The sequence below is a fragment of the Xenopus laevis genome, chromosome 6L (assembly GCF_017654675.1).
Source record: "Xenopus laevis strain J_2021 chromosome 6L, Xenopus_laevis_v10.1, whole genome shotgun sequence".
In the NCBI taxonomy this organism is placed as follows: Eukaryota; Metazoa; Chordata; class Amphibia; order Anura; family Pipidae; genus Xenopus; species Xenopus laevis.
The window spans coordinates 142,803,243-142,820,312 of NC_054381.1; the positions used below are offsets into that span (position 1 = coordinate 142,803,243).

At 40.2% G+C, this 17,070-nt stretch overlaps 1 protein-coding gene across 1 annotated transcript in view; it reads right to left on the reverse strand.

Annotated features, from left to right (window-relative positions):
* Positions 1–4,981, reverse strand: part of dpys.L (dihydropyrimidinase L homeolog) — a 32,395-nt gene extending 27,414 nt beyond the window's left edge. Inside the window, 1 exon segment of the mRNA NM_001094978.1 lies at positions 4,582–4,981. Within this exon segment, the coding sequence (NP_001088447.1) occupies positions 4,582–4,836 (255 nt within the window). The 5' untranslated portion in view covers positions 4,837–4,981.
* Positions 4,982–17,070: the final 12,089 nt, after the last annotated feature.

Sequence of the window (17,070 nt, forward strand, 5' to 3'; positions counted from 1 at the left end):
GGACATGTTATCCAGAAGGCTCAGAACCTGGGGTTTTCCAGATAATTAATCTTTCTGTAATTTGGATCTTCATGCCTTAAGTCTACTAGAAAATCATGTAAACATTAAATAAACCCAATAGGCTGGTTTTGCTTCCAATAAGGATTAATTATATCTTAGTTGGGATCAAGTACAAGGTACTGTTTTATTATAACAGAGAAAATCAAAATCAGTTTTAATAATGTGGATTATTTGGCTAAAAAGGAGTATATGACCACCTTTCTGTAATTAGAGCTTTCTGGATAACAGGTTTCTGTATAATGGATCCCATACCTGTACAGTTAGATATTGAAAGACAACACTGTTGTAGAGTCGGTTCCTCTGTCCGGCTAAGTTTTCTTATCTAATACAGTTCAGTTAGGGTTAGGGCATACACAGACAAATGATGTCTTCCGCCCTTTCATTTTCCAACCATCATTTTCTGTGCTTGTGCGACCCCTTTATGTGATAGTTTTGGTTGTTCGACGTCACGTATGTTAGCACCAAACTGATCATCCAAAATAGAAAAGGGCCATTTTGATTCATGTGTAGGGTCATTGCTTGGTCTTGAATTGCCAAGGGCTGATACACTGTATTTAGTATTATTTTCCTCTCCATGTGAGTAGGGCTGATAATGCCCATCGTGCATCACAGTTTGCTCAGATCACATAGATAAACACGTTCACATTCTATAGCTGAACACACAACAGTGTCTCTTAATGCCAATTAATCCTGGGAGATCAGTGACCTGGAGTCCCTATTTACACGTGAATGAAGCATTGACTTCGCCCAACTTTCCCATCCTTCAACATCAGTGCCTGACTCTGTTTGACCACACTAAAGAACCTCAGTCGTTCTGGGTGGTGACATCAATCCAGCCACCAACTCTTTCTACAGTACATACAATTATGGGGTTGAGTGGAAAGTATAGATTTATTCTGTGCACTAATAGTAGTACCTTGTAGGCAGGCTCCTGAGAACCCCACTAGGCTCCATGTCCTCCCATCACACCCAACTATTCTAAAAACCAATGGATTTCTCTACCTATTATTATGCCCAGCCTGTGTCTATATGTCAAGCTGAAACGTCTGAGAGTCACTACAGGGGAATACCCATGCTGGCAAATAGTAAGGGTATTTCTCTGTACAGGCTATGAGGAACCCTAGCTATGGGCAACAGGAGTGACTCCATGACACCCTCAGTGTGACTCATAGGTCCCACTGATTTCTTGTAATGGGATTATAGCACAATGGGAGGCCTGTGGGAATTGATAAGGAGCTGGTGGGAAGTCCCTCAGAGAGGCAATATCTGCATAGACCAAGCTAAAAGTACAACCTGAGCCACTGATACCATCATAGAACCCTGGAAAAATAAATCAAATGGAACTGAAAACATTCGGCTATCAATATTTCCGTTTGACAAATCCATCAGGCAAATACAAAGATGAAGGAATAGTGGCAAATGTCTGTGTCTCCAAACCCAGTCTAAATAAAGCAAATTTGATACCAGAGATATACAAAAATACAAATGCCTGCTTGTGTCCCAGAACAATAAATGGTAGGAGAGACATTTGTATTGCTGTAATGCAGCTTCCCTTTAATAACTTCCACATGTGACTCTTGTAGCATGGCTTTGGGAAATCCACAGCCCTCCTGGCTAGTGAGAACCAACACTCCCAACATCTCCAGTGCTACAAGAACTCTTTAAAAGTGATCCCCAACCAGTAGCTCGTGAGTAACATGTTGCTCTCCAACCCCATGGATGTTACTCCCAGAGGCCTCAAAGCAGGAGCTTATTTTTAAATTCCAGGCTTGTTTTGGCTGCTGAAAAACCAAGTGAACTGCTGAACAGAGACTCAATGTAGGCTGACAATCCACATAGGGGCTACTAAATGGCCAATCACAGCCCTTATTTGGCACCCCAGGAACATTTTCCATGCTACTGTTGCTCCCCCAACTCCTTTACTTTGCTCACAGGTTCTAAAGGTTGGAGATCCCTACTTTAAAGGATAAATATGAGTTCTTATTACCCATAAGGCTGGGCAGCATGGTAATATCTTATATACCTGGCTATAATATATTTAATTCCCCAAACACAGACCAAATAGGTGAGACGGATATGAATGCTTCAGTGAAGGAGGCTAGAATGAAGGAGGCTACAATGATATGATTCCAGTAGAGCAATATCTTCATGCTGAAGATTATGGGTCACAGGGCATGCAAGAGAATTATTCTAGTACAGGTATAAGATCTTTTATCCAGAAACCCCTTATCCAGAAAGTTCTGAATACGGGAAGGCCATCTCTTATAGACTCCATTATATAGTGAATAAAGTACCCCCTCTTGTAAAATATAAGGATATTATTAGTCACCGAGGAGCTCCATAACCATATAAAAACACAAGTCAGAAGCAAAACAATCCTATTGAGTTTAACACATTTTTTAATTACTTTTTAGTAGACTTCAAGTAACGGAAAGATCCCTTATGTGGAAAAGGAACCCAGGTCCTGAGCATTCTGTATATCAGGTCCCATACCTGTATAATATCATCAACAAGGAAAACTGGAAGGACATACTAAACACTATAGCAGTGTATAATGCACAGGACAAGCTACAATAGACGGGTCAACTGTGAGTCTTTGAATATGTTAAAACTGGGACATCATTTGATGGGATAGTTTACACCCTGATGTTCTTCATGAGAGGATGTATTAACAGGTAGACATGCTAATGAAGTGATACAGTGTGATAGTAGCACCCTATGATAAAAAGGAAGCACTTAGAAAACTGGCTGGGGAAAGGATCCAGAAGGAGCTCTCGGATCACAGGGGCAGTTTGTTAGTAAACTGATGGTGCTGTGCCAAGGCAGTTTATTTATAAGAGAGGCTTCACTGCATTCATGTGGCAGCACTGTTGGTGGTGGTAGAATTGATTAGAAGTAAAAACTAGGATTATATATATTGAGACATGGCCCTCAAGATTCAGGTATGTCTTGGGTGGGGGTGGAGTCACCAACCTTTTTTTACCCATGAGCCACATTCAGATGTAAAAAGAGTTGGGGAGCAACAAAAGCATTAAACATGTTCCTGGGTGGTACAAAATAAGCACTGTGATTGGCTATTAATTAGTCCCTGATGGCAGACTACAGGAGGCTCTGTTTGGCACTACACATGGTTATTACGCAACCAAAACTCCATAGCAGGAATTCAAAAATAAGCACCTGCTTTGAGGCCATTGGGAGCAACATCTAAGGGGTTGGTAAGAAACATGTTGCTCAAGGGCCGTGGTCTTGTTGTTGTGACGATGTGTTGGGCAGCCATGGGGGAGGGGGGTCTTGATCAACATCATCTGGACCCTTGGTAGTCAGAATTGAGGGACATTCCCTAAAGCAGAACTATTGTAGTATCAGTTTGGCCTGCAGAATGAAAAGCTATATGGCTTGTTTCCATACATTGTTCCATTACTTGCAGAGTTGTAGTAAATATTGCATGGGGTCTTGACCCAGCTTTACTAAGCAGTTTTAGTTGGTTCACCCACATGCAAACAATGTCACAGGGCTATGTCACCACCATAGGAGCAATTCGGTTTGTTGGCAGGGAACTGTGATAGTATGGAATTCCTGCCTCACTACATTCTTTAGGAAACACATTGGTTTACCTCTCACTAGGTAGAGACACCATCCATTGGTTCCAGGAACCTAGTCTCCCACTTACACCATTACTACAGTAGGCCTTCTATCTGTGACCTTGAGCGATCTCAACTCAAACAAGACAAGTAGAGCCAGCTAATCATTTGCACCCAACCATTTGCTGGCACAGTGGAAGTATTTTGCTCTTCACACTTGCTACAGTAGGGATTGTTGACCCAAAGCCAATGATTCCCTTGTGATCTCATGCGAATAAAGATCATGAAGTAGAAGTTAAACATTCATAAATTTAACTTCTGACACAGAATGCAGTGTTTGGCATCGAAGCAGTGGGGAACAGGGCTGAAATAACCAAACTGTGCAGTGTCGGACTGGCCCACAGGGATACCAGGAAAAGTCCCGGTGGGTCCAGGTGTCAGTGGGCCTTCATGCTGCTAAACATTTGGCCTGTTTCATGGACATTCCCTATTTCTTTGAGAACAAAGAGGCAAAATAGATGGAATAATAGATTATAATATGTAAAGAAAAGAGACTAGGAGAATAGAGGTTGAGTGAGAAGAGGAAGAATAATAGAGAGTGGGCCCCTGGTTAAAGGTTTTTGGGTGGGCCTCTGGTGTCCCAGTCCGACACTCAATCTGTGCCCCTGTCAGGACTCCCCAAGGGGCCCCTATATACTCTTAGGGTTGCCTCCTGGCCAGTATTTTACCGGCGTGGCCGGTAAAAATGATGGTTGATCCCAATGTTATTAATAGGGAAAAAAGATAAATATATAGGAAAGCCGGTATTTTTCCAGAAAAGATGGCAACCCTATATACTCTTTGACCTCCAAGTTGAAACTGGGGCTGCTGTCTTTTCAGTGTGCACACTGTAATTGGGTTTTCTCAGAATTAATACATTTCGACACATTAAGGACAGTACCTGGGTTCCAATAAAGAAGTCATCGACGGAATGGGTGCCCATGAAAGGAAACTGCATGTGCGTGTGGGTGTCAATCCCCCCAGGAATAACCAGTTTTCCAGTAGCATCAATAACTTTCGGAACAGTGCAGTTATCCGGCTGCAGATTCTCTCCGATGTCCTTGATCAACCCATTCTCTATGTAGACGTCCGACAGAACCGAGCAATCAGAATTCACGACCTTACCGCCTTTAATCAAAATGCTCGATGAAGCCATTGAGATGAAAACTCCTTACTTAATGCTTCCTTGGTGCTGTGTTATTTTAAAAATGTAAAAAGTCCAGGCACATGGGAAGAAGAAGAAGAAATCCTGAATGTGTTTCAGTTGGAGTTTCTTGCTTTTTGTCCTTGGTGTAATGCAGGTTTGTGTGCCCCCTGCTCAGGGAAAGAATATACTCTGTGTTATATGGTGTTACATACCAAAGTGTCATTTAAGGGGGTGAGTTGTGCAGCCCCTCCCCTGCATACGACTCTCTAAACAGAACTATGTATCATTAACTACCCAGCCAAAATCCTCTAGCTCCTTATGTAAGGCGCAGAATTTTAACAAACACACGCAAATGAACTTTTCGTTTGCTCCCCCTGTGAAATGAGGAGTGCTTAGAAAGTAAAGCATTAATGAACTCTGGGAAAACTGGGAAAGATTCACCCGAGAAGCAGTGTTGGAACGCAGGGGGCCGACGCTAAATATAGTAATATATAAACAGCCACTGATTGAGGATCAGTAGTGATGGAAGCCAAAGGTATGCAGGAAATGTTGCAGCACATGCTCCAGCAGCACCCTGACACTTTAACTTGGCAGTTTGTATGATTGAAGAAGCACACAGGAAACAAAACAGGAGGGCTATGAGCAAAGGGAACTTTCTCCATGTATTTAGAATTAGATTATGGGGCTGATTTATTACAACTGGAACTGGGGAAACCCAGAAGAGTTAATGTAAGAGAGAGAAGGAGATTAATAATTAAAGGGGTTGTTCACCTTCCAAACACTTTTTCGGATTGTTCCCCAAAAATAAAAAACTTTTTCAATGACTTTCCTTTTTCAAGTTTAATGTCCCTGTTTCTGGTTGAGTCTGGCAGCTCAGTATTTCAGGTACTGACTCTAAACTGTTAAAATTTTGCAACATTTAGTTGATACATGTCTCAGCAGCATCTGTAGAGTATCAGCAACTATTGTATCAATTCTGACAGCTGCCTGTAATGAAACGCAGGGAGTCTGCTCAGCAGGGACAAAGATAAGAAATGTATAAAGCAAATGCATCAATTTGGACAGTTTACAGGGTCGGCGACCCCCCTCCCAGGGCTGCTGTAGAAGGTTAAAAATGAAACTCTACACTTCAATATTAGAAAAACAGTCACACATAGAAAATAGAAAGTCATTGGAAAAAGTCTTTATTTCTGGTGAACAATCTGAAACCATCTGAACTGAAAAAAGTGTTGCAACGTGAACAACCCCTTTAATGGAGACATTTATCAAAGCAAATAAAAGTATCAGCACATCAGAAAGTGCCTGGCCCGCTCCATTGTCGGCCTGGGACCCAACAGGAACCTCACCCGAGGGCCCCATCAAAAGAACATCTACTGCTGCGACAACCACAGTTACATATATGGCAACATTAGTCCATGGCAGGTTATTGGAGTTTACTGGATTTTTAGTGCAGGACTTTAAAAATGTGGAATATTTTATCACAGATGGAAGCCCGATAGCAGATAGAGATTTCATCTAATGGAGTCAAACTGCTCCAAATAATTGGCAGTCCTTCCTGGGAATAGGGAAATATTTAATTTCCTTCACAAATTCTAACCTTCTCTTTTTATTGCAGGACAGAGAACACTACAGTATGTTGGATAATTTTTTATTGGAACATTTTCTCTACTGTAATGCCACTGGAAGGTTTTGGGTGCTGGAATTCCTAAATTTACATATAAACTTGTGTCTATTGTTTTTATTTATAGCTATAGCTCCCCTCCAAACAAATAGAGGGTTTGCTAGCACCAAATGATACAAAACAGATATATTTAAGAGATGATACCAAGGCAATTATTCATAAGCCTGTTGTAGGCCAGTAGGGATACCCGCTGGTCGGTCGGGGTCGGGCCAACCTCGCACCCCCGTTTGCGGGTGGCAGGCAGGTCTGGGTCGAGCTCCTCCTCCTGCTCTCCCCGCCTGACTTCGACTGCCGGCTTTATGGCCACCGCCTGCTTGCCCCGCCCCTTTTGAGACATCATCGGCAGGAGGCATGGGTCTATAAAAGGAAGCCAGAAGTCGGGCTCGGGTGGAGGGAGGGCTGGTGCAGATGGGGAAAAACCCAACCTGCACATCACAATAGGCCAGGGCTGTCTAACTGTAGGCCCCTGTATGTCACATGGCCAAAAAGTATGTGGGAACCCCCCCTTAATTATTGGAACTGGCTATTTAAAGCCACACCCATCACTGGCAACACAAGCACCACTCCATCATACAATGATATTCTTGATGGTTCCATATTTCTTTTTTTTTATTGCAACAGTTTGGGGAAGGCCCTTAACTGTTTCAGTAGGATAAGGTAAGGACCATACAGAATGGCTTTGCAGAGATGGGAGTGGAAGAACTGGACTGGTCCAAACAGAGTCCTGACCTCAACTCAACTGAAAACCTGTGGAATGAATTGGAACCCTGACTGTGAGCCAGACCTGATCCTCAACATCAGTGCCCAGTTTCACAAACACTCTTGTGGCTGAATGGAAGCAAATCCCACCAACAATGTTTCAACGTCCAGATGAAACCTTCACAGAGGAGAAGAATCTGGTATAGCAGCAAATACCCTTTGTTTGGGAATGAGATGTTGGACAGGCAGGTGTCCACATACTTTTGGTCTATACGGGGGTTATTTATCAACAGTCGAGTTTTAGAGGTTTGTGAAGTTTTATATATCTCAAATGAACTCACAACTTGCATGTTTTCTGATTTAAGAAAAAACTCAAATGGAAAAAAATTCAATCAGTGAATTTGAGGTGAAAAATCCAAAAACTCGAATTAATCAATTTTTCGAGCGAAACCCACTGAAAAAAACCCCAAGCTTCAAGAAGGCTACAAACATCTTCAGATGGTTGAAGGACCTCTGCCATTGACTTTTAAGTGACCTCGAGTGAGTATTTTCAAATTTAAGCTATTTCCAGGGTTTATTAAATCTTGAAAATTCAAGTTTTTTGTTAGGTAAAAATCAACTCGAACTTTGATAAATAACACCAAAGGGTCAGGGCACACAGGCAGATTCAGTGAGATTACTTGCCTGGCAACAAAATGTCCTCTTCTTCGGGGCAACTTATCTCCCAGAACTGCCTCCCCGCCGGCTAAAATGTAAATCGCCAGCGGGATTGGAGCGATTCTTTTTCCGAAGTTGCCTTCTCACGCAACTGATTTACGTGATTTACAGTTTAGCCGGTGGGAAGGCAGTTCGGTGAGATTAGTCGCCCCGAAGAAGAGGAGATTTGTCACCAGGTGAATAATCTCCCTGAACAGTGGCGTAACTAGATATTACTGGGCCCCACAGCAAATTATTTTTCAGGCCCCCAAAATGTTTAGAGGTTGACTTGTTTCTCCAATATTTATTGAAATTGTATATGAATTAGGGCCTCGTGGGGCCCCTATACCTCCTGGGCCCCCCTGCAGCCGCAGGGTCTGCTTCCTCTATAGTTACGCCCCTGTCCCTGAATCAGCCTGTGTGCCCTGACCCTTTGGTGTGATTTATCAAAATTCTAGTTGATTTTTACCTAACAAAAACTTGAATTTTTTTAAGATTTAATAAGCCCCAAAGTGTTGTTCATTGTACTACTACATTGAGGAAGTTGTACATCAGTATTAGAGAGACTAGTCATACATACACAGCCATTTTGGACACTCTCATTACATCTGACTTGTGCATGTACAACCATGTGAGTGGAGACCAACATTGAGCTTTCAGAACTGGTTGGTGCTTGCTCCACTGAATACAGTCCCATGGATCAAAATCAAACTTATAGTCTTAGGGGGTAAATTTATCAAAAAAAGTGAAGCTAGAGATCGCCACAGTCCTCTAGAGTGAAATTCCGCCACTCTCCATTCATTTCTATGGGATTTTTAAAAGCGTATTTATCAATGGGTGAAAGAGAAAGTTCATCCTTTGATAAATACGCCTTTCAAAATCCCATAGAAATGATCGGAGAGGACTGGCGATTTTTAACTTCACTTTTTGATAAATATACCCCTTAGTCATCATAATATCAATCACACCTGGCGTGAATTTACCAAAATGGCAAAACCCAAGACTGAAAGGAGAAGGAAAGGTTAAAACTAAGTAAGCCTTATCAGAAAGGTCCATCTAAATATACCAGTAAACCCCCAAAGTAATGCTGCTCTGAGTCCCCTGTCAAAAGAAACACTGCATTTCTTTCCTACTATTGTGTACTCATGGGCTTCTGTATCACACTTCCTGCCTACAGCTTAAACCTCATTGCCCTGGGCAAGAGCATGCTCAGTTTGCTCCTCTTTCCCTGCCCCCTCCCTTCTCTGCTGTAATCTGAGCCCAGAGCAGGGAGAGACTCAGGCAGGAAGTGATGTCACACCACGTTAATACTGCAGCTCCTATCCTAAACAAACAGAGAGTTTCTAGAGCTTTTTACTCAGGTATGGTAAAACATTCTACAGAATAAATATAGCATTCTAGCTTGCACTATTGCAGTTAATCTATTGGCAATAAAATGCCTCCATAGCTTTCCTTCTCCTTGAAGGCAGGTAAAATGGTAGGCTTTCTAAGCATGAATTCCAATGATCAGTGAATACAGTTGCCTTTCTCTCAGCTTCATCCAGTAAGAGTCCTTGCTGTGTCCCTTTCCTCAAGGCCCAAAACCTTCTGTGGCACCTTAATGGAGCAGAGCATGCTTTAGTCGGGATCTTTCATGTCCAAATCCATGCGTTGTTTTTCCTTTATAAAATTCTAATGCACTTAAAATGGAATCTATTAAATGGAATTGTTCAGTGTAAAAATAAAAACTAGGTCAATAGTGTGCAAAATATATATTTTTTCAATACAGTTACCGGTAGTTAGCCAAATATGTAATAATGTAATGTATAAAGGCTGGAGTAACTGGATGTGTAACATAATAGCCTGAACACTACTTCCTGCTTTGCAGCTCTCTTGGTTTCCACTGGTTGGTTACCAGGCAGTGACCAATCAGTGATTTGAAGGGTGGGCACGTGGGTCATAACTGTTGCTTTTGAATCTGAGCTGAATGCTGAGGATCAATTGCAAACTCACTGAACAGTTATGTCCCATGTGGCCCCCCTCAAGTCACTGATTGGTTACTGCCTGTTGACCAACCAGTGGAAACCAAGAGAGCTGCAAAGCAGGAAGTAGTGTTCTGGCTATTATGTTACACATCCAGTCACTCCAGCCTTTATACATTTTTGGCTAACTAAATATATTAGAAATATTTTTTATTTTGCACAGCCTATCTATTTACCCAGTTTTTATTTTTATACTGAACTGTTCCTTTAATGAAATTGAACAGAAAACGTAACATTCCCACCTCCTTCCTGTGCTATTCTCATTGCTCTGCCAATCTGGGACTGTACCACCTCTAGTCCATCTCTACTCCATATTCTGGCAGGTCTTGTTTAGAGGGCAGCTCCCTTCTCACATTCTATAGCGAATAGCGATATCACCAGTGAGAGAGGTTATATGAGCATTTGGTTTCTCTTGCTGTACAGTGTGAGGCTATAGATTCCCTTCCTGATCATTGTATCACTGTGTGATCTCTAGCAGTAGAGAAATATATTATAAAGGGCTGGTTGGAAATGTTATCCCCTGTACAGAAGCCTTTATTTGCTTTCATTATACACAAACCAGTCATTATTTATACTAACCAGCAACGAATACCCTCCCTCCGACACTTTGGGGCAGTTCTATCAAAGGTCCAGTTTTTTCCATGAAAAATTCAAGTTTTCAAGGGTATTTGTGTCAAAAATGTATTTTTCGGTTTAAAAAAAAAAAAAAATCATACCCTGACCCTGGAAATAGCTTGAATCCAAAAATACACCATCTAAAAACTCTCGAGGTCATGTAAGAGTCAATGGCCCCTTGAAACATCTCATGACGTTAATAGCCTTCTTGATGTTTGAGGTTTTATTGGAAGGTTTTGCAGGTATAATTCGATCAATTCGAGCGAATCAAGTTATTTCCCTCTGAAAACTCGATTAATTTCGAGTTTTCACATTGGTAACCCTGAACTCGATGTTTGGAGTTTTTTTTCCCATTTGAGCTTTTTCGTAATTAGAAACCATTTGAGTTGTGAGTTCATTCGAGGTCTTAAAAAAGTTTACATAACTTAAAGGGATACTGTCATGGGAAAAAACATTTTTTTCAAAATTAATCGCTGCTCCAGCAGAATTCTGCGGCGAAATCCATTTCTCAAAAGAGCAAACAGATTTTTTTATATTCAATTTTAAAATCTGACATGGGGCTATACATTTTGTAAATTTCCCAGCTGCCCCCAGTCATGTGACTTGTGCCTTCACTTTAGGAGAGAAATGCTTTCTGGCAGGCTGCTGTTTTTCCTTCTCAATGTAACTGAATGTGTCTCAGTGGGACATGGGTTTTTACTATTGTTGTTCTTAGATCTACCAGGCAGTTGTTATCTTGTGTTAGGGAGCTGTTATCTGGTTACCTTCCCATTGTTCTTTTGTTTGGCTGCTGGGGGGGGAAAAGGGAGGGGGTGATATCACTCCAACTTGCAGTACAGCAGTAAAGAGTGATTGAAGTTTATCAGAGCACAAGTCACATGACTTGGGCAGCTGGGAAATTGACAATATTAGTCTAGCCCCATGTCAGATTTCAAAATTGAATATAAAAAAATCGGTTTGCTCTTTTGAGAATGGATTTCAGTGCATAATTCTGCTGGAACAGCACTATTAACTGATTCATTTTGAAAAAATGTTTTTTCCCATGACAGTATCCCTTTAAACAATTGGACCTTTGATAAATAACCCCCTAAGTCTATTGCCCATTGCTGCCATCAGTTCTCCCCCTTACAGGCCCTGATGCCACCTTGTGTTCAATAAAATATTTAACTAAACCCTCAGTGAACTCAGTAGTTGGCCTGCATTTTAATGGACAGGAAGATATGGGGCAGAACCAAAGGGCAAATAGTTGATAAGATAAATGGCCAGATTCCATTGAATGAGAAGAGGATTTATCACGTGAAAAGTAATTTGGGATGCAATTGAATTCAAGAAAACTTATCTCTATTGACATCTATGGGGGAAAAACTGGAACTGAATTTGGAGAAAACTTTTTTTCTCCTCTAACTGAATCTCCTCATTACTTAAGATGTTAAATATATGGAACTTACATTGCAAATCCTCCCAGTGTCTCTATGTCAAAGGCACACCATTTGCTTCAGCTTTGTCTTTTGGGACACTGGTTCTGATCCTGAAAATAGATCTAGGACCCCTGCCATAAAGCAAAACCAGACTGCTGCTTAACGGGAACTGAAGCAGAAAAGCACCAATCCTCAATGCACAGGTCCAGATTTGTGGAAAGGCCAAAAAGGCCAGGGCCTAGAGAGGCAGAAATCGACATTTCTTACCAATATTGTAGAATTGACCCTCAGGAGATTTGCCAGTCAATGTGCCCCCAACCCTATACAGTGCCTAGTGCTGACAGTTGCAACTCTAGCATGGAATTACTTGCAACTTGTGTCGCTCATTGAAGGAGAGTGCATTGAAGCTACTGCAGAGCACATTTGGAACCCTGTACTTTATTATATAGTGAATAAAGTTAATTATAAGGATATTATAAGTTATAGAGGAGTTTCATGACCATATAAAAACACAAGGCTGAAGGCCGAGTGTTTTTATACAGGTCATGGAACTCCAAGGTTACTTCTAATATCCTCATATTTTGCAACAGGGGATACTTTATTTATTATAATACACAAGTTTCAGTGAGTCATGTGACAGAAATGACATCAGAACTCACCGTTTATAACTGATGACATCAGAACTCACCGTTTATAAGGATATAATTTACTCTTTTGTATTATATATATATATATATATATATATATATATATATATATATATATATATATATCTACTATAAGCAAGAAGTGGCTTCTGACATTGCCCTGCTCAGTACTGTTGCTCCAATCACACAACTTTAGAACTGGGCTAATAAGCATCAAAAAGTGAACCCCTACTTCAGCAAAAGAAGGTTTTGCCCAGCTGTCACCTGAGGGGGTGCCCAAAGGGTGATGAGGTTACACATTTATGATACTAGCAGCATAAAACTGCTAATATGGGGAAATTGTTGAAGATATACATTGTTATATTGTAGGGTATACATTCCCTTTAAGTACATCGTTTTGGTTTTGCTGGGGACCATGTGGTACAAAACAGCACTTTTTTAGCCCACTTCTTTAACCGTGATGTTCATAAATTAATCCTTGTTTTAGGGGGTTATTCAGTAACCCCTGAATCCCAAAAATCCAAAAAAAAATCTGAATTTTTATTGGAAAAAACCCCATTAATTTTTTTGGATTTATTATACCCCAAAGATGGAAAAAATCAGAATCCGAAAACCCAGAGTCTCAAAGCTGCAGAGATTACATATAAGTCAATGGGTGAAATCCAAAAAATATTTTCATCTGTGCTGGGTTGCGTGCAACAATCAGAATATTTTGTGCTTTTCGGGCAAAAATATCGGAGTTTTCGGGTGGAAAATCCATGTTTTTTTTCAAAATTTTTGGGAAAGTGTATTAATAAATAAGGAGAAAAAACCCTGTGCGGATTTGGTCAGAGTTGTTTTCAGAAAATTTTGAGATAAATTCGGACTTTAATAAATAAATGATAAATGGGCCTCCCCATGACTTCAGGAAAATAAGTTTTTAGCTAGAATCACTTCACACAATAGTATCTATGGTTTCAGGCCGAAGTAAACACTTTTATTATGATGAAAAAAAACATCACTCATTCAAAATAAACTGCTAACAAAGAAACCCCAAAAAAAAGCCAATAAAAAAAAAAGTGAATGTTTTACATAATAAAAAGGATTGTCAGTTTGACTGACTACACGGGACATACACACAAGACTTGAAACATGCTTCTTTTTTTTTTTTTTTTGAGAAAGTATTTAAAAATGTAATAAATAGCATACGGACACACAAAAAAAAAAACACACTTCTCATATCATCAGAATATGCCCTTAAAAGAAAATGGCAAAGAATAAATAAACAGCAGTTTATTATTATGGATTCCAATGAACTGTAGGTCCTGAGCGGCTGCACCCCCCTCCCCAAACCCTTAATCTGCTTTATACCGGGAATAATATAAATGTGCACAACTCCTTATCACTGGCTTTAACCCCCCCCCCCAGGAGTTAGTGGAAATTAATCCTGTCGGAAATTCCAATTTAAATTCCCTTTATTTCTTTAATAAAACAGTAGCTTGTACTTGATCCTAGCTAAGCTGCATGACTCCATATTGGTGGCAAAACAATCCAATTGGGTTTATTGTTTAAATTTTTTTTTTTTTTAGTAGCCTTAAGGCACGGTGATCCAAATTACAGAAAGGTCCTGTATCCAGAAAAACCCAGGTGCCATACCTATGGGGCAGATTTATCAAAAAGTCCAAGTTTCCAAAACTTGAAACCAAAGATTTGTTAGAAAAAAAAAAGCTGGCAGTTCATGCCGAAGTCAGTTATAAATAATTATTTCCAATTCGAGTTTTTCAAGATCAAGTTGAAATTTGGCGGGCTCAATAAAAAGTCTATTTGAGGTTTTTTTCCCCCCCCCATGTTTTTTTTTTTTTATAAATAAGTGCACATTCCAGGTTTTAAAATTCTAATTTTGATAAATCTGCCCCCAATGGTGCTTTATTGATATCATCAGATTTAAAGGAACAGTAACACCAAAAAAAAAAAAAGTCAGCCGTTCGAAGTTGAAAAAGGAGAAAAGGCAAAGGATAGACAGTAGATCAGAGATAAACTCTGTAGTTTACAATGGGATTCTTCAGAACTTATTTTTGATCTATTGTGTATCCTGTGCTTGAATGGCTGCCCCCAGGACTACACAGCAGCTTGTTTATATAAACAATAGTCGTGTTTCTGAAGCAAACACAACAGTTTTACCAGTGCAGGGCAACACTGCATTATATTGTCATTACTATAAAAAGCTTTCATTTTTTGGTGTTACTGTTCCTTTAACTGGTGCTTATTGATGTAATCTGACTCACCAAAACTTATGTGTTATAAGGAATAATGTACCCTCTGTTGTAAAATATAGGGATTTTAGAAGTCAAGACCATTGCTACAGTCATGGAACTTAAACTTTACAACAGGGGACTATATAAATAGACAACATATATATTCACTAATTTCCTTAATGCAGGATAGTTTGTAACCATTTTTTTCCATCAATCCTCCTTTTTGTACCATAAAAAAGTGATACATTGGACTGTATTGAATGGAAACAGGATCAAACACGATCAATGCCATCCTGAACTGACAAGGGCAAAGTGCTTTCAGCAGATATATTCCTATAAACTGAATGAAATGGTGTCGGGCAAAAAAATACTTAAAATACTGTATATAAATATAATCCTAATTCAGTGATAGGCAAATTATGGTCTTCCAGGGCTGGAAATTGCCCAGTCTTGTTCTTACAAAGTCATCCTGTGGCTTTGTAATAACAATATAAAAAGGGGAACATAAAAAAAACAAAACAAAAAGGCAGCATTTACACTCTCCTTCTATAAACATTGTGATTTATAGAATGAGCTCTGTATAAACAAACCCTATGCTGCAGCCTTTATTAGGTTTTGAAATAAGCAGTAGTTCATGATTCAGGCGGTTTCGCCTCTGCTTGGAAGAGCCGGGAAGTGGTTTCATGTTCTTGATTAGTGCAAGAAATAACAGATATTTCTAAATGAAAAGAATCTATGAAATGTGTGTTGAGCCCTATTCATGGAGCTTGTGTTGAAAAAGGGAGGATGCTGCCCCTTTAACGAATAAGGGAAATGATATACTGCATTATTGTGCTTATAAGGATTGCACAGAAAAGCATGCTGGGATAGGTTACACAGTTGGCTTGTATTGCCTCTGGGAACCATTTCCATGCAGCTTTGTATCAGGCGATAGAGAGTAATATCTCAGTATTGCCCAAACCATGAGAGGAGTACATAAATGTGGCATAACTAAAGAGTTACTGGCCCCCATTAAACTTTGGGAATAAGAAATTTTTCAGAGCAATTACTTAAGCTACTTATCAGTAATTGTTGCACTTGCCCCCTGGGCAGTCACAGGTCCTACTCCTCTACATCCATGTGCTTCATCATATGCTCCATCAGTCTCTACAGCTCCTGCTCCAACCTGTAGTTTAGCCTTAGACACAAAAACAATGGATTACAAATGGACATATCCTGTGTGCAACTTTAACAATCCACAGGGTGAGACGCTGGTAGAAGTCAATTGGCGATAAAACAAACAAGAGCTCAGTTAAAGGGGTTGTTTACCTTTAAAGGAGAAACAAACCCGTAACATAAAAAAACCCTACCCCCTACCCTTTATAGACCCTCCTCCCTTCTCCCCCCCAGCTTAGGTGGTACCCGGGACAAATGCCTCTAACTTTTTACTTACCCCTCGGTGCAGATTCTGTCCCCCGCAGTTTGCCTTTTCTTCGTTAAACTTCGGAAGCAGACCTTCGTTTTCGGCGCATGCGCAGTTGGAGTAATTTTCCAGTCCCAAACAACTGGCATGCGCCGAAAGTCACTAACATTTTCGTGACTTTCGTCGCATGCGCAGTTGTTTGTGACCAGAAAATTACTCTAACTGCGCGAAAACGAAGGTCTGCTTCCGAAGTTTAACGAAGAAATGAAGATGGCTGCCGTGAACTGTGGGGGACAGAATCTGCACCGAGGGGTAAGTAAAAAGTTAGGGACATTTGCCCCGGGTACCACCTAAGCTGGGGGGGGGGGGGAGAAGGGAGGGGGTCTACAAAGGATAGGTGGGTAGGGGCTTTTTTATGTTGCGGGTTTGTTTCTCCTTTAAATGAACATTTAGCATGATGTAGAGAGTGATATTCTGAGACAAATTGCAATTGGTTTTGATTTTTGTAGATTTTGAGTTATTTAGCTTTTTATTCAGCCTCTCTCCAGTTTGCTATATCACCAATTTGGTTGCTAGCAACTATGCACCGATTTGAATAAAAGACTAGACTATGAATAGGAGAGGCCTGAATAGAAAGATGAGCAATAAAAATAAACTTGCAGCCTAACAGAGCACTTGTTTTTTTTAGATGGGGTCAGTGACCCCCCATTTAAAAGCTGGAAACAGTCAGAATAAAAAGGCAAATAATTAAAAAACTATAAGAAATAAATAATGAAGACCAATTGAAAGGTTGCTTAGAGTTGGCCATTCTATAATATACTAAAAGTTAA